The sequence below is a fragment of the Kogia breviceps genome, chromosome 15, assembly GCF_026419965.1.
Source record: "Kogia breviceps isolate mKogBre1 chromosome 15, mKogBre1 haplotype 1, whole genome shotgun sequence".
Classification (NCBI taxonomy): domain Eukaryota; kingdom Metazoa; phylum Chordata; class Mammalia; order Artiodactyla; family Physeteridae; genus Kogia; species Kogia breviceps.
Window position 1 is genome coordinate 52,951,590 of NC_081324.1, and position 18,913 is coordinate 52,970,502.

At 34.6% G+C, this 18,913-nt stretch overlaps 1 protein-coding gene across 7 annotated transcripts in view; it reads left to right on the forward strand.

The window, feature by feature from the left end:
• The window catches only part of ROCK1 (Rho associated coiled-coil containing protein kinase 1), a 147,233-nt gene that overhangs the window by 77,385 nt on the left and 50,935 nt on the right, over positions 1 to 18,913 (forward strand). For 6 of the 7 annotated variants that reach the window (XR_010837080.1, XM_059039960.2, XM_067016006.1 and 3 more), the window contains 4 exons: positions 7,357 to 7,516; positions 11,429 to 11,489; positions 14,848 to 14,936; positions 17,093 to 17,141. Coding sequence is in view for 6 of the 7 variants with exons in the window: in XM_059039960.2 (XP_058895943.1) it covers positions 7,357 to 7,516; positions 11,429 to 11,489; positions 14,848 to 14,936; positions 17,093 to 17,141 (359 nt within the window). In the remaining variant the exon portion in view is untranslated. The remainder of the gene's footprint in view (positions 1 to 7,356; positions 7,517 to 11,428; positions 11,490 to 14,847; positions 14,937 to 17,092; positions 17,142 to 18,913) is intronic. The other variant, XM_067016003.1, reaches the window with a different exon arrangement.

An 18,913-nucleotide genomic window follows, 5' to 3' on the forward strand; every position in this document is an offset into this window, starting at 1 on the left:
GAAATTGGGCATCCTTGTCTTGTTCCTGATCATAGGGGGAAAGCTTTCAGTCTTTCCCCATTGTGTATGATGTTGGCTATGGGTTTTTCATTAATGCCCTTTATTATGTTGAGGAAGTTCTCTTATGTGCCTTGTTGACTGATTGTTTTTATCATGAAAGAGTGTTGGATTTTGTAAAACGCCATTTCTGTGTTATTTGAAATGATCATGTGGGGTTTTTTCCTTCATTCTATTGATGTGATGGATTGCACTGATTGACTTTCATGTGGTGAGCCACCCTGGAATATATCCCATTTGATCATAGTTTATAACCCTTTTAATATGCTGCTACATTCAATTTGCGAGTATTTTGTTGAAGATTTTTGCATCTGGGGATATTGGTTTGTGGGTTTTTGTTTTCCTTGTGGTGTCTTGGTTGGCTTTGGAGTCAGAGTAATTCTGGCCTCATGGGATGAATTAGGAAATGCTTTAATCCTCTTCTGTTTTTTGGAAGATTGTGAGGATTGGCATTAATTCTTCTTTATACGTTTGGTAGAATTCAATTGTGAAATCATCTTGTCTTGGACTTTTTTCTTTGTTGGGACATTTTTTATTACTGATTAAATCTCTTACTGTAGGTTTATTCAAATTTTCTTTTTCAAATAAGTTTTGATAGTTGTGTGTTTCTAGGAATTTGTCATTTCATCTAGGTTATCTAATATGTTGGTGTACAGTTGTTCATAGTTTTTAGTTTTATCCTTTTTATTTGTAGAAGGTTAGTAGTTATGTCCCCACTTTCATTTCTGATTTTAGTTATTCGTGTGTCTTCTCTTTTTTTCTTGGTTTAGTAAAAGATTTGCCAGTTTGATTGATCTTTTTTTTTTTTTTTTTTGATTGATCTTTTTAAAGAACCAATTATTTGTTAATATTCACTATTTATTTCCTATTATATATTTTGCTTACCTGAATTTTAATCTTTATTATTTTTTTTCCTTCCTCTAGCTTTGGGCTTGGTTTGCTTTTCTTTTTCTAGTTTATTAGGGTGTCAGTCAGGGTTGTTGAATTGACAACTTTCTTTTTTTATAATATAGGCATTTACAACTGAAGTTTTCCCCTAAGTACTGCTTTCACTGAATCCCATGAGTTTTGATATGTTGTTTTCATTTTCTTTCATCTCAGAGCATTTTCTGTAGTCTCTTTTTTGATTTCTTCTGTGACTCATTGTTTAAGAGAACATTGTTTAATTTTCCACATACTTGTGAAACTTCTAATTTTCCTTCTATTATTGACTTCTTGTTTCATTCCGTTGTGGTTGGAGAAAATACTTTGTAGAATTTCAGTCTCTGTAAATGTATTAAGTTGTCTTTTGAACTAGCATATAGTCTGTCCTGGAGAAGTCCCATGTGCACTTGAGAAAAGTGTGTATTCTGCTGTTGGTCTTGGATTGTGCTTAGTATATCTGTTACATCTATTTGGTTTATGGTGTTATTCAAGTCCTCTATTTTCTTATTCATCTTCTGTTTAGATTTTTTGTCCACTATTGAAAGTGGATTATTGAGGACTCTATTAGAACTGTTTCTTTTATGTCATATATATATATGTATGTATGTATGTATATTTGGAGCTGTGTTGTTGTATGCATATATGTTTATCATTGTTGTATCTTCTTCATGAATTGACCCTTTTATCAGTATCATCAGTATGCAATGTCTTCACCTCACACTGGTCAGAATGGCTGTTGTCAAAAAAGTCTGCAAATAACAATTGCTGGAGAGGGTGTGGAGAAAAAGGAGCCCTCCTACACTGTTGATGGGAATGTAAATTGGTGCAGCCACTATGAAGAACAGTATGGAGTTTCCTTAAAAAACTAAAAATAGAGGGGGCTTCCCTGGTGGCGCAGTGGTTAAGAATCCGCCTGCCAATGCAGGGGACACGGGTTCGAGCCCTGGTCCGGGAAGATCCCACATGCCATGGAGCAACTACGCCCATGAGCCACAGCTACTGAAGCCCACGCGCCTAGAGCCCTTGCTCCGCAACAAGAGAAGCCACCGCAATGAGAAGTCTGCGCACCGCAATGAAGAGTAGCCCCCGCTTGAAAAAAAAAAAAAAAAACAACTAAAAATAGAGCTACCATATGATCCCAGCAATCCCACTCCTGGGCATATATCCAGGGAAAACTCTAATTCAAAAAGATACATGCACCCCAGTGTTCACTGTATCACTATTTACAGTAGCCAAGGCATGGAAGCAACCTAAGTGTCCATCAACAGGTGAATGAATAAAGAAGATGTGGTGTATATATACAATGGAATATTACTCAGCCATAAAAAAAGAATGAAATAATGCCTTTTGCAGCAACATGGATGGACCTAGAGATTATCATACTAAGTGAAGTAAGCCAGACAAAGACAAATATATGATATTGCTTATATGTAGAATCTAAAAATTAAAAATGATACAAATGAACATATATACAAAACAGAAATAAACCCACAGATATAGAAAACAAACTTATGGTTACCAAAGGGGAAAGATGGGGGAGGGATAAATTAGGAGTTTGGGATTAACATATATACACTACTGTATATAAAATAGATAACCAACAAGGACCTACTTACTGTATAGCACTTACTGTATAGGGAACTATATACTCAATATTTTGTAATAACCTATAATAGAAAAGAATCTGAAAAAGAATATGAATATGTGTATATATATATATATATATATATATATATATATATATATATATATATAACTGAATCACTTTGCTGTACACCTGAAACTAACACAACATTGTAAGTCAACTATACTTCAGTAAAAATATATGTATACAGTGTCTTTGTTTTAACCATATTTGACTTAAAGTCTGTTTTGTCTGGTATTAGTATAGCTATCTCAGCTCTTTTATCTGTAGATATCTTTTTCCATACTTTTCTTTTAACCTATTTATGTCTGGATCTAAAGTGAGTCTCTGTACAGCACATATAATTGGATCAATTTTTAATCAATTTTTCCAATCTCTACCTTTTAATCAGTGAGTGTCATTTAAATGTAAAGTGAGGGCTTCCCTGGTGGTGCAGTGGTTGAGAATCCACCTGCCAATGCAGGGGACACGGGTTTGTGCCCCGGTACGGGAAGATCCCACATGCCGCGGAGCAGCTAGGCCAGTGAACCATGGCCACTGAGCCTGCGCGTCTGGAGCCTGTGCTCCGCAACGGGAGAGGCCACAACAGTGAGAGGCCCGCGTATCACAAAAAAATTTTTAAAAAAATAATAATAATAATAAAATAAATGTAAAGTGAATACTGTACAGAAAGACTTCTGTCATTGTCCTATTTGTTTTCTGTGTCTTATTTTTTCTTTTTGTTCCTCAATTTTTATATTATTGCCTTCTTTTGTTTAATAGATTACCTTTTCTGGTTTACTGTTTTGATTCCTCCTTTATTTCTTTTTTTGCATATTATTTAGTCATTTTCTTATAGTGACTACGCTGGCCATTGCATTTAACACCCTAACTTGATACAATCTAGGTTGAACTGATACAGTTTACTGTCAGTAGCAATAAAAACTGCTCCTGTGCAAATCCATTTCCTTTCTTTAGTTGTTACTGTCACAAATTACATCTTTCTATATTGTGTGCTTATTAACATCAATTTATAATTGTTTTGTGCATTTGTCTTTTAAATCATATGTGGGGAGGAGTAGAGTTACAAAACAAAATTACAATAAAGTTGGGTTTTACATTTACCTATGTAGTTATCTTTACCAGTGTTCTTTATTTCTTCATAAGGCTTCAAGATGGTGTCTAGTATCCTTTCATTTCAACCTGGAAGACTCCCTTTAAAAACATTTCTTATAGGACAGGTTTACTAGTAGCAAACTCTCAGCTTTTCTTTACCTGGGGATCTCTTAATTTCTTCTTCATTTTTGAAGAATAATTTTGCCAGTTATAGAATTCTTAGTTGAGAATTGTTTTCTTTCAGCACTTTATTACTATTATTTTTTTTGGCTGCGCTGCACAGTATGCGGGATCCTAGTTCCCCAACCAGGGATTGAGCCCATGACCCCTTCAGTGGAAACATGAAACCTTAACCACTGGACTGCCAGGGAATTCCCTCAGGACTTTAAATGTCATTCCACTACATTCTGGCCTTAAAGGTTTCTGCTTAGAAATTGGCTGTTAATCTTATTGAGGATCCCTTGTATGTGATAAGTTGCTTCTCTGTTGTTGCTTTCAATATTCTCTCTGTCTGTGTCTTTTGAAAGTTTATTATGTGTTCTGGTGTGGATCTGAGTTCTTACTTGGAGTTCATTGAGCTTCTTGGATGTATAGATATATATATTCCATAAAATTTGGTCATTTTCAGTGATTATTTCTTTAAATATTCTTTCTGCCCCTTACTCTCCTTTCCTGGGACTCCTGTAGTGTGTATGTTGACCTACCTTATGGTGTCCTGAAGCCCCTTAGGTTCCATTCACTTCTTCTTTCTGTTCCTCATACTTGATAATTTCAGTTGTCCTATCTTTGAGTTCGCCAGTTCTTCTGCCTGCTCAAATCTGTTGTTGAACCTCTCTAGCGCGTTTTTAGTTTCAGCTTTTGTATGTTTCAGTGCCAGAATTTACATTTGGTGCTTTTTTCTGTCTTTTTATTAATATATTCTATTTGTTAAGGTATCATACTCTTGGTTTCCTTTAGTTCTTTGTCCTTGGTTTCCTTTAGCTGTTTGAGCACGTTTAAGACATTTAAAGTCTTTGTTTTGTAAAACCAATGTCTGGGTTTCCCCAGTGAGGTTTTCTGTTGTTTTCTTTATTCCCTGTAAGTGGGCCATACTTTTCCTGTTTTATTATTTTTTTTACATGCTTTGTAATTTTTTGTTGTGAACTGGACATATTGAACACTGTAATGTTGTAACTCTGGAAATCAGAATTCTCTCCTTGTACAGTTTGCAGGCAACAGCTTGTTGTGGGCTCCAGTCATCCGTTTGTTTAGTGACTTTTTGGAACTATTCTTATGAAGTCTGTATTCCTTGTGTGTGTTCATTTAAGTCCCCTTTCCATTATCTCAGCAGTCAGCCAGTGACAAACATCTCCTTAAATGCCACAATTTAGCACCCTCTTTCTTCATTGAACGTTTCCTTGCTTGTTGTAAGTTTTTTCTTAGATTTCAGAGTTCCAAAAATGTTGTTCCTGATAGTTTTGTGAGCTTAATGGTTAGTTACTTCAATGGAAGGGCAGCTTCTTAGAGCTCCCTCTTCTGCTATTTTTGGTGACATCAGTCGGATTCTTTTTTATGGAACATGATTCCTATATTACCAGTTATTTATGGAAAGGTAAATTTTTTATAAATGGAACACTCTATATATTGATGGTAATTCAGTAAAGCTAAATTTATCCTTCCTTATTTATTAGTTCTGGCATGATTATATGGTATTATGTAAAGCCTAAACATCTTAATTTAGAAGCAGAAATAATTACTTTTATAATTCTCCCAGGATTTCCCATACTTGTATCCCATACTTGTCTCATTTTAAAACTACTCTAAGATGGTATGTCATCTATAAAAAGACTAGGTGCATCTGAAACAGCAAGAGAAAATGCACCAAAACTTGCTCTGCTTCCTTTTAAAATCTATCTTATATGATCATTTTAAAGCAGGATTTCTCAGCCTCAACACTAGACCAGAGAAATCTTTCTTGTATCTGTTGTCCTGAACATTGTAGGATGTTTAGCAGTATCCCCGGTCTCTACCCACCAGATGTCAGTAGCATCCCTCCCCCAGTTATGACAACAAAAAAATGTACCCAGACATTTCTGACATATTCAGACATTGCTGAATATCCCCAAGGGGCCAAAGCTGTCCCTGATTGAGAACCACTGTTTTAAGGTAAAATTTGTGCCAAGACCATGTACTTCACAAGGAGCGACAACCCTTTTTTCACCTCATTTTACAAATTAGTCAATTAAGATCAAGAAGCTAGAATCATCTAGTTGGGCAGTTCTCTTGGCCATTAAGGAAAGAAAATGGTGGAAAAGCTCTTTTCTCATTCACTGTTAGCACTACTTCTTTTGGTTAAATGTGTTGTTTCATTCCCAAGTTTATCTGATAGTTCACCGTATCTGAGATGCACAACAATAGTTATTTCTTGCCTGGAATACCCAGATGATTCAATAGAACCGTGATTCCTTTATATAAGAAATTAAGATTGTAAAATCAGGTCAGTTAGTTTTTGTTTGTTTATTCTTCTTTATCTTTTTCTCTAAGGAACATGAGATGATTGTATCAAAAATATTTATTGAATATTTTGTTGATAACATTTCAGTGATGTTTCATTATACTCCTGTATCTTAAAAAAACTTTTTTCCTGAAATTTATTTTTAGGTGTACTTTCTATAGTGTATTTAAGCTCCAAAAGAAGATATTAGTAGTACTAGTTTCATATGGTATTGTCTTCTGTGTCATGAAGATTTGCATTGCCACATACAGTTTTTTGTTATTAAGTATGTGTGGGTCTTGCTCCCCATCAAGTTTAAAACTCTTGAAGATTCTGTGTTAAGGTTTTATATCCCTGCTCTCTTTTCCCAATAGCCATTTCGTAAATAGTTCACTGAGTTGTCCCTTAATCACTTAATTCAGGGAAGGTAACTAGTCTGAAAATATAATTCAAAATACTTTGCTCCAATTCAGTATTTTATAATAACCTATAATGGAAAGGAATCTGAGAAAAACAAAAATACACGTATATATACATATATATGTGTATACACATACATATAACTGAATCACTTAGCCATACACCTGAAACTAACACAGTATTATAAATCAACTTCAATTAAAAAAAATACTTTGCTCTTATAGAGATATTGAGTTGGGGCGAGGGGAATACTGATCATCTAGATTCTAGATGAGTAAAAATATTTCAGTAACAAGTTATTAATTATACCCAGGACCACTAAGAAGTAACTTTGATTTCTAGTTTGCTGTAGAGCAGATTAACGAGCAAAATACTGCATTTGAAACTAATCAACTTTGAGTATGATTTGTCATGCTATAGTTTCTAAAAAGTCTTTTCTGTAGTCCTGTTTTTGCACATCTTATACTACAATGTATTTTCAAGCAAACCCTAATAATACTTGACTTGTAATATTCAAATTAAACTGGAGATATAGATGATAATTATAGGTGACTTTGAAGATAATTGGCTCATGAATTACATAATTAATGATCAATACCTGTTGATTAATAATCCTAATAAAGCTTACTGTAATAGGTAGGGTTCAACCCATTTGGAATTTGTGGTTCACAAGTTATTTGTATGTAGGAAGTCATTAGAAGTTGGTACAGAATCATTGCTTCAATTTTGTTTCTGTTTTTAGCTGTAGCACCAGTTGTACCTGATTTAAGTAGTGACATTGACACAAGTAACTTTGATGACTTGGAAGAAGATAAAGGAGATGAAGAAACATTCCCTATACCTAAAGCTTTTGTTGGCAATCAACTACCCTTTGTAGGATTTACATATTATAGCAATCGTAGGTAAGTATGCTACACATTGATATTTGGGGTAGGTACTGACTTTGTTGTAGTCATGTTATTTTCTTAGGGATATCTAAAAATCACTTTAAGAACAGTTAAAGTCGATTTAATCGTATATAAAGAGATATATTAATATGCCACTTTTCAACAATGCATTAGATTTCCAGTTTCATATTTAATATCTTTCAGACTCATCCATGTTCAGGATATTGTTTTTCAGAAATTCTTTGCTGAATGATACCCTATATATCTTCAAGGTACAACAATTAATAGGTCAAGAGATTCTCTTAATACTGATATTTTGGTTAATCATGTTATCTGAAGAGTTCTGGTTTTATAATACATTTTGGAACAACATATAGTTTTCTAGCATTATCATCACTATATTGATGTAACAAAAGGCCTATAATTTTCAGTTCTTCAAAAATTAAGTGATTCCTCCCTAAAACTACTAAATGAATTATGTTTTACATCATATAAGACCTTGTGACCTTGGGCAAATAACTTTCATCTTTTTTATGACTCCATTTCTTCAAAAATAGGGATGACGGGGATAATAATAACAATATGTGTCTCAGGGTTGTTATAAGGGTTAAGTAAGTCAAAACACAGTAAAACACTTAGAACAATGCTTTGCATGGAGTAAGCATTCAATGTTAGTTACTTTTATCATTAGTATGAGCTAATATTAGTTTTAGTCTTTTCTAATGGACTTCAGATACAAGTTAAACATTTAACATTATTTTCATATGCTGGGCATTCATTCATTCATTCAACAGACATGTTTGACAACCTACTCTTTGTCAAGTATATACTAAGCACCAAGGTGCAGGGAGAAGTATTAATAAGATATAATTATCTTCTCTTGAGATGCTCATATCCTAGAGAGGAAATGGATAAGTTGTACAATGTAGGTTGGCAAGTACTACATGACAGAACTCTAAACAAAATACCATACCAATATATAAAAGTGAACTATATGCACCATTAACTGGGTGTGTTAAATCTGCTTGATAAATTTATTTTAAAATATGTATCTCTAATCAAATTATAGTCCATTAGAATGGTATTAGATATTTGAATTGCTTGGAGTAATGATTAAATTTGAGGTTATTATAGCTGACCTTTTAAAGTGAAGCATCTTGTCATTTTAGTCAAAACTTTTTATAAGAGGGTAATTCAGTTCAAGTTTAGAAAATAGGAATTCAGTTTAGTCTTGCGCTATGAAATTTCTCCAATAATCCAACTGTAAGACAATAATTTTGTTCTTTAGATGTTAGAATACTTTTGTTGTATCACCAAGTAGGTAGTACTTGAGTTTTGACCCCTAGAAAAGAGCAATATTTTAATCCTTCTTCTCTCCCTAATACTCCATGAGTATTATATTGGAGCTATTTTATATTGAAGTACACAGAGAACCTTCAAAGTGGTGTGTTTGCTGCAGCATCCTTTCTTTTATTTTTCTTTTAAAAAATTATATATTTTTTAAAATTTTTTATTTTGGCTGCACTGGGTCTTAGTTGCAGCATGTGGGATCTTCATTGTGGCATGCAGGCTTCTTAGTTGTGGCATGCGAATTCTTAGTTGCGACATGCATGTGGGATCTAGCTCCCTGACCAGGAATCGAACCCTGGCCCCCTGCATTGGAGGCACGGAGTCTTACCCACTGGACCAGCAGGGAAGTCCCTAAATTTTATATTTTTATCAATTATTCTCTGGCTTGGTTTCTGAAACACTCAAGATGTTGATATAAACACCCCCCAGTGTTTCTGGGTTTTCTGTAATAGAGTTTAGCAGTTAATTACTTTTTCTGCACAACAGTAATTACTTTCTCTGCACAAAGGTAATCTTGAATTAAATAAGCATTATATATATATATTCTTTGTACTATTGATACATTGTCATACACTAGATTATGTTCCGTGAGTTTTCCTTGTATTCATGTGTTTCATATCCCAAACTAATTTCTGAATTTCTTAAAAGTAGAAATTATAGTCTGTTCTTAAATATCACCACCTTATTGAGTAATACAGTGTTTAGTAATTGTTTCTTACATGTTTGGTTGGAGGTATGGTTGCTCTTAATAAAGAATCAGCAAAATATTAATTAGCCTTACTGTAATATATAAGTATAATTTTGAATTGCATGAAATTAAAGACTTCTGAAATTCTTACTTCTGAAATCCAAACATACAAGGACAGAGATCTTTACTGTTGAAGTATAGCTGAATTATAAACATTTTAAAAACAGCCTTAAACTTTTAGCTATATTCCTAATAATCTAACACCTCTTTCATAAAAAGTTTACCTAAATGACCAGATTCTATATGAAAGCAACAATATAATATGAAAAAGAACCTTGAAAGGAAAAAAAAGGATAAGAAGTGGAAGAATGAATGGATGTATACATTGGTATCCTTACATTTCCAAGGCTGTATTCAGAGAACTTTATGTTACTAACTTTGCAGAAGGCTAAACATCAACTTTACTTATATAGAATATTATATATAGAAGATAAATTAGAGGTCAAGTAGTCTGATGTATCTAATTCAGATTCTACTGGTGTTGCTGTATGCTTTTATTTATATCACATAATGCAGAATCTCACACTGAATTTCTGAGGCACTTTATAGTCAATGGAATTAAATTGCACTATATCTAGAAGTTGTCATTTGTTATATGGGACCTTTTCTCTACAAACCTGCTACATAGCCCTTGTTATTGTCTCCTGAATATTTGATTCTGTGGTTGATCTGAATAATTTTCTAAGAAAAACATGGGAAATGACATATTTTCCTGCTGTTTCTTTTAGAGCACTGCTATATATGTACAATGGTACTTAAAGGACACTTGATTATCTTCTGTTTTTCACTATGAATTAATTATTTCTAGTGTGTTAAAAACTGCCCCACAACAGCTGTGAAGTATACTATAGCTATTTGATCTCTTTTTGAGGGAGCTCTACTGGTTAACCAAGGTGGTAACTGTAGTGGTGATGTTGATGTAGTAATAGTGGTAGTCATAGGATGGTAAAGGAAGTAGCAGAAGTATCTTACCTTTACCTAACATTTGATTGTGTAGAAAAAATTTTTATATGATCTGTTTATATCTGTTTGGTAATCTGATGTCTAAAGAAGACCTCCAAAGATCACTAATACCTTGTATTTGTATGTAATTTTAACTTTATATTGAATTTAACAAATTCTGCAAGGCTTAGAGTCACAGAAGATTAGCAGGACATCTTCAGAACTTTGGTTCTGTTATTTCAACCACTTACACAAAAACCCTTAACTTTTTTGCCCAGAAAAGCAATATCATTCTTTTTTTTTTTTTGGCCATGCTGCGCAGCTTACGGGACCTCAGTTCCCTGACCAGGGATTGAACCTGGGCCACGGCAGTGAAAGCGCTGAATCCTAACCACTGGACTGCTAGGGAACTCCCCGGCAATAAGGATAATTGGGGGCAGTGGGGAGGAATTGTGCACATGTCTGTAGAAGTCACCAATTCCTTATTCCTGATTCTAAATCCAAAAGCTCTAAAAACTAAAAGTTTTTTAGTGATTTGTTTGGTGGCAAAACCTGCCATAACCTGCTCTCATGGCCAAAAACCTAATCTGAACTAAGTTGAGACTATTTTATGGTTTTTATTTATTCTCTTTGGTATGAATATTCATATATTTTGCTGCAGGAATATTAAGGTATATGATTACAGAGTGCTGCTTCAGACCTGACTGGGGGTTTTATTTAATATATGTATCATTTCTGTGTTATGTTTCTAAAATAAAGAATTAAGAACCTGAACTCAATATTTAAAGCAGAGCAAGTACAAAAGATAGGCGTATAGTATTTGTTACTGGTTGTTACTAGATATTAAAGAGTTTTTTGTTTTCTTTTAAAAACTATTTTCTTCCTAGATACTTATCTTCAGCAAATCCTAATGAAAACAGAACTAGCTCTAATGTGGATAAAAACTTGGTAGGTATTTTCTTATTGTTATTATTTTTAAAGTTGTTTTGTGGATAATGTATTTTGTATGCATGATACTAAGTAAATATGCATTACTTCAGAATATGTAGTTAGTGATCTTAAATTTTTATAGCACTTTTTATCTACTGTTTCCTCTCCTGTTTGATTTCTTGCCTGAATATCAAATGGGATATTATATGTGGAGGCAGTTAGTAAACTATACCTTGCTACACAGATTGACAGAGGTGGTCTTTTTAATCTTTGGAATTAGGAATTTATGATAAATCAGTGTATCAGTAAGAGTCTTGACAGGGAAACAGATGGCACATTCAGTTTTTGTGTGTGTGTGTGCTAAAATTTACATAACACAAAATTTACCATTTTACCATTTTAATGTGTACGGTTCAGTGACATTAAGCACCCTCACGTTGTTGTGCAGTCATCACCACCATCATCTGCAGAACTTTTTCTTCATCCCAGACTAAAATTTTGTGCCCATTAAAGTCTGCATTCCACTCTCCCTTTAACCCCTATTAACTATTATCCTTACTTTCTGTCTCTATGAATTTGACTATTCTAGGTCCCTCATGTAAGTGAAATCATACAGTATTTGACTTTTTGTGATTGGCTTATTTTTCTTAATGTCCTTAAGGCTCAGGCATGTTGTAGCATGTATCAGAATTTCATTCCTTTTTAAGGCTTAATATATTCTGTTATATGCATATGCCACATTTTGTTTGTTTATTTATTAAGCGAAGAGAGTTTAATGAAGGGACTGTTAATGGTGCTATGCGTAGGATCAAGGGGAGCAATAAATAAAGGGAGCTAAAGCAGCCATTGATTGACAGCAGTGGGAAGCCATTGCCCTTAGTCTGAAGGGACAAGGAGAGACAAATCTTGTTACCACAGCTCAGAGAGAATGCGTAGAATCATGAAAGAAGAGCATAAAACATAGAACACTGTCAGAGTCATGGTAAGGCAAGAAGAGTGTGGGGAGAACGGATATTTCATTTCTCCCAACTGATTTCCGGCTGGTGTCTCCTGAATGCTGAAACCAAGCTTAAAATCATAGGACAACAGAGCCTAGTTAATGCAGTCTGTAAATTTGAAGGCAAGGAAGGTCAGAGGATGGGTCTTTAAGGCTGGAAGGGAGAGGTGGCAAATGGAGAATAACCAGTACAGTGAGCATCTTCTAATTTGACCACTGAAAAGTGAATTCCTGTAGGAAGTGAATATTAGAGACGTGAGTTCTTTTTATTGTTAGAATAGCTCATGTTCATGAGACAGAGGATTAAAAATTTTTTTATTTTCTTACATTGAGAAGGTCCTTTTGGGTTAACCAGGACTTTTCTTAAATATACCAGAAATAATTATCTGGCCATCCTTAGAGCATTCTTTGAGCTCTTTGTGTGCTATAGCCTCCGTATTTGTAACTGAGATGAAGTGTAGGCAGCAGTCATTTTTAAAAGCTGACAGAATTCTTCTTTCTCCTTCATATATTTACTCTTAAATGTGAGAGAACATATGGTGGGAAGGGAAAGTGAGAAAAAGGGGAATGAACTATGCGAGTACTGGTTAGCTGTTATGGCCGTTTTTCTCTTTTAAATTCTCATCCCAGTAGAGCTATTTGCCAAATTATATAGCTCATAGGGGCTCAGAAATCTTCAAAATTAAAGCACATTTGACCTGGAGATGGTGACAATAAGGAGCTGCTATAACCCCACTCTCAGTGTATTACTTATCTGTAAGTTTAGAGCTGCATTCGGACTTAAAAAATAATTCAGTGGAATCCGTTTTCTTTGGGCTGATCTTGTTCAATGGTGACTGCCATAAGGTTCTGTTAGTGGCTTTTATCTTTTTCTCTGGTTAAGATCACAGGGGAAGAAGAAAATGTTTGTGGGCCTACTATTTCTGTTAACCTAGAACTAAGTACAAAAATCAACTAATTTAATTTTCAACTCTTCCCTGAAAGCCTTCTAGCAGAGATGCTAGTGAACAACTTTGCAATTGCCAAATATGATGAATATTTTTCATTCCATATCTTACTTTTCTTTTTTGCTGCATTTGACACCAATCCTTCCTCCTTGGAACTTTAAGAACTTTCAAGTTCTCATTATTTCCTTCTTTTTCTCTTTCTACCTCTGGATTTTATTTTCAGTCCTCTTTGCAGGATCTCCTCCCCTTCTCTCTCCCCCCAACCCCATAATTATTAAATGTTTCTCAAGATAGTTCTGATCTTGGCTCTCTGCTCATTTTCTGTAGTTAATCTCATGTGTGTCTAGCTTGCTCCTCTGAACTCCATACCCGAATCTTTTCTCTCTCTCTCTGCCTGGACTTCTCTTCCTGCAGATCTTTCAGACATTTCAACCTAGGCCAAAGCCTAACTCACACTTCTCCTCTCTCCATCCCCTCACCAGCAGTTAGTTCTTTTTGTGTCACCCATCTTTTGTAATGCTACTCTGTTCTTATTTCTAATCAGTTGCTGGGTTATAAATTCTGCCTTTTGACTGACACAGTTATCCATTTCCTTTTCATTTCTACAGCTTCTGCCTTATATCAGACCTATATACTCTTTTTGCCTGAACTGTCTATTAATTGGTTGTTTTGTCTAGAATTTCTCTGTTCTCTAATCTATTCACCGTATTACTGAAGTGATGTTTCTAAAATGCCAATGCTCTGTCATTTCCCCTTTTAAAGTGTTTATAGGTTAAAGTGCCCAACTCCTTTTCTGCATACAAGTATCATAGTCCCACTTGCCCTTTCAGATTTTATGTGATTCGTTCTCCCTGTTATGTTCTTTGCTCTGCCTAGATTTGATTTCTTCCCATTCTCCAATCATATTTTCTTTCTCTCTACTTTTGGACTCATTCTAAAATGCATTCCTTCTTTCACTTCCACTGCTTGGTAAATACCTCTCTTCTTATAGGTCTCATTTCAAACATTCCATCTTCAAGGCAGAATTAGATGTGACCTCTTCTCTTCTTCAGTACACCTTATATATAATTTTATTAGTACCTACTACATTATATTATAATATTTTGTGTATATGTCTGGGTTATTGTAGGTTCTTTTCACCCTCCTATTCCCCTGTGCCCCACTATCGAACTATTAGCTTTATGAGAACGGGGACCAAATCTTTTTATTTTTTGTGTTACTAATGCCTACCACAGCACCTGACATATTAGTAGGTGTTGGAAAAAAATGCTTGTTAAATTAATAATAAAAATTTCAGATTGAAAGGAAAAAGGTAAGATTGGATCAGATAATTCCTTTGTAAACAGGTATAAAATGGTAATATAAACTTGCTATTTTAAAATTCTCTATGAATATTTTTAGTAGAATAAGTTTTTGTTGTTTTTAATTAAAGCAGGAAAATTTGCAAAAAACAATTTATAAGCTGGAAGAACAGTTGCATAATGAAATGCAATTAAAAGATGAAATGGAGCAGAAGTGCAGGTGAGAATATACTTTATGTTTTTCACATTAAAAGTTGTATAGCAAATGCTGATTTTAAAACTTGTACTCTATAAACCCTTGAAAGTAGATGGAAGTAAGGCAGAGATGTAAAGATTGCTATTGATATACATTCAGTGAAAAATATTCACTTAATGCCTGGTTTATTGATTTTTCTCTCCCATTTTAATTAGCTGACAGAAAGGGAAAATTAGTTTACATTAAATAAGATGCTTTCTAAGATGTAGCTGTTGTTAAAGATTAAAATTCACTAAATTTTTGATGCAGACACTCTTAATTTACACTGATTTGCTGAAAAATAACAGTATTTTTTTCAGAATTTTTTTCCTATGAGTCTAAATTTAATAAGAGCCTATATATTTATGAAAATATAAAATCAAGATAATTTAAAATAACCTAGCATAACGCTTAGTTACTTATTAATTACAAACAATAACACTTTATTATATTGTTAATAGATAGTATTGAATAAATGAAAAACAGGTAACAGATTAAGTATTCAAAAAAATGGAATTGAGAAAATTGGCAATTTTGTGAGTGGGGGAGAGGAAACAAGTAAACTGCTCACTACCTACAGTTCCTTATAGATTAAACAGTTAAGCATCTAATATAAGCTTTTTTTAGAAAAGCACTTTAAGGAAATAATTAACTGAGCCCAGTATTTGGAAGGAATTTCTAGGTATAAAACAGAAATAAGGAGAGAAAATGGATAGATATTATTACATAAATGTTGAACAGTTTCTATAGTTAAAATTAAAAGGCAAATGACAAATTAGTGGTAGTGGTGGTGGTAGAGATCAATTTAAGGAGGAAATAAGAGTGGCCAAAGTGGCCAATAATCATATGAAAATGGGTGTGTGTGTGTGTGGTGGAGGGGTGGCCTGAGATGAAACTGGGAAGGTCGACAGAGTCTAGATCTTAAAACACTCTGTCTGTGGGCTTCCCTGGTGGTGCAGTGGTTGAGAGTCCACCTGCCGATGCAGGGGACACGAGTTCGTGCCCCGGAGCGGCTGGGCCCGTGAGCCATGGCCGCTGAGCCTGCGCGTCCAGAGCCTATGCTCGGCGACGGGAGAGGCCGCAGAAGTGAGAGGCCCGCGTACCGCAAAAAAAAAAAAAAAAAAACTCCCTGGTTAATTAGGTAGCATTTGACATTTATTCATCTAAATGAGAATGAGGGAGGGAGATGAGTCAAGGAGGATTCCCAGGCGGAGTGCTTTACTTTGGGACAGGAGAGGAGAAGCAGATTGGTGTTGTGGGAGGGGTCGCCGGGCAGAGGGAACTCATTTAGCTTTGGACATGCTGAATGAGCTATTTGGTAAGACATCCATGTGAAACGTTGCATGTACAGATTTGAGGTTCAGAAATAGGTTTAAAGCCCCAAAAATGAATTGTGATGGAGATAATACACTTTGAGTTTATCTCAGATTTTTGCCCTAGTTGCCAAGTGGTGCATTTACTGTTTTATATATGCCACCTTTCCCTTCATTTACTTACTCTTATATTAAAGGTTAAATGGTTAATCTTTGTTTAGTAGCAAGTATTGCATGAGGGAATTCAGGGATCCTTAATCTAGAATCCATAGACCTCTCCTAAAGCATCCATGGATGGAATTCGAGGTTCTTAAACTTGGGTGACAAAAGTGAATCTTTTCTGTAACCTTTAGCTGAAATACAGCATTTTCTTTCATTATGAACACAGTGAATAATCCACAGTTATTAGCAGTAGCTGTGAATTTTTTATTACCAATAGAAATCACAAATATTATCTTAGAATGCAGTTGTTATTTATCTCTAAATACCATTTATGCTCATTACTACTTTAAAATTACTGCTACTAGATCTTATTTAATATATTAATAAAATGCATGTATTAGTGACTCATTTTTTTAAAAAGGTTATGACTGTATTTCAGTATAATTTTGGTTTCTTTTAATCCTATGTATTTTATTTTATGCTTTTAAAATATTATTCTGAGAAAATGCCATAGACTTTACCATACTGACTGCCAAAGGGATCCACAGCACACACAAGAAAGGTTAAGAAATCTTAGCTAAATGGAAAAGTAAGGAATGGGGTGTTTCACCCCATGCTTTAAAAAAGTAAATATGTCTATAATCTATATTGCTTTTGCTTTTACAGAACTTCAAACATCAAACTCGACAAGATAATGAAAGAATTGGATGAAGAGGTACTTTTTGTTTTCTAATCAGAAGTTTTCCTTTTTGAGACTTTTTCCCTCTTTCAGATTGTTTTCTGAGAAAATTATATTTGAACTTTATAGGTTACAATACAGAACAGGAACAAATAATTATGATGAAAGCCTCACTTTGGATCTGCAGGTTCAAGTGAAATTAGATTATACTTTAGTTTCTTTGATGTGGTTTTATTCTAGAACCATGTTGAAATTTTACTAGAGCATGGACTTGAGGATATGGGGAGGGGGAAGGGTAAGCTGTGATGATGTGAGAGAGTGGCAGGGACATATACAAACTACCAAATGTAAATTAGATAGCTAGTGGGAAGCTGCCGCATAGCACAGGGAGTTCACCTCTGTGCTGTGTGACCACCTAGAGGGGTGGGATAGGGAGGGTGGGAGGGAGGGTGACACAAGAGGGAAGAGTTATGGGAACATATGTATATGTATAACTGATTCACTTTGTTGTAAAGGAGAAACTAACACACTCTTGTAAAACAGTTATACTCAAATAAAGATGTTAAAAAAAATAAATAAAAAAAATAAATTTCAGTTCAGTGCTTCTTAATAGTTGAAAGGTGAGAAAGGAGCAACAGATCAGAAATTGAATCTGGAACTGTAGCAGAAAGAGACATAAAAATTCAACTATTAAGAACCACTGAACTGAAATTTATGTACTAAAATTTCAACATGGTTCTAGAATATAGGTAAACACACTACACTCTCCTTCTCCTCTTAAGTTTTTTTATGTTACAGTTGACAGTTGAAGCAGAAATTACAGCATTGTCTAATGTGGTTCTCCATGTATATAGAAGACATTTTTAAGACAATTATAAATGGGTATAAAGGGAGGTAAGGTTTTACACTTTAATCAAACTGGTAATATGCCAACACTAGTAATATAATGTAATACCTAGAGCAGCCACTGATAAAAATTCTACAAAGAGATATACTTAAAAACACTAGTAAATCAAATCGAATTCCAAAAAATGTTCAAGTAACCTACAGAAAGACAAGAAAGAAAACATGGGACAGAACAAAATGGGAGGCTTAACTCTTAACATATCAGTAATTATATTAAATGTAAATTAAATGCAACATCAATTAAGATAGATTGTCAGAGTAGATTTTTTAAAATTACCTACCTGTATGCTGTCCACCAGAAACTCTCTTCAAATGTAACAATATAGCCAAGTTAAAAGTAAGAAGATGGGGGCTTCCCTGGTGGCGCAGTGGTTGAGAGTCCGCCTGCCGATGCAGGGGACACGGATTCGTGCCCCGGTCCAGGAGGATCCCACATGCCGCCCACATGCCGCGGAGCGGCTGGGCCCGTGATTCATGGCCGCTGAGCCTGTGTGTCCGGAGCCTGCGCTCCGCAATGGGAGAGGCCACAGCAGTGAGAGGCCCGCGTACCACAAAAAAAAAAAAAAGTAAGAAGATGGAAAAATATATCATGTAAGCATTAGCAGAAAGAAGGCAGCAATGGCAATATTGATATCAAGTAAAGTAGAATTTAGGACAAAGAAAATTAGTAGGGGCAGAGGGACATTGCAGAATGACAAAAATGTCAATCTTCTGAGAAGACATAACATTGCTAAATTTGTATTCATCAAACAGAAGAGCTACAAAATATGTGAAGCAAAAGTTGATAAAACTGAAAGGAGAAGTAGACAAATCTGCGATTACTGTTGGAGACTTTTTAAATACCACTCTCTAGACCGAGGCTCAGCAAACATATAGGAGAACTCAGCCACACCATCAGCCAA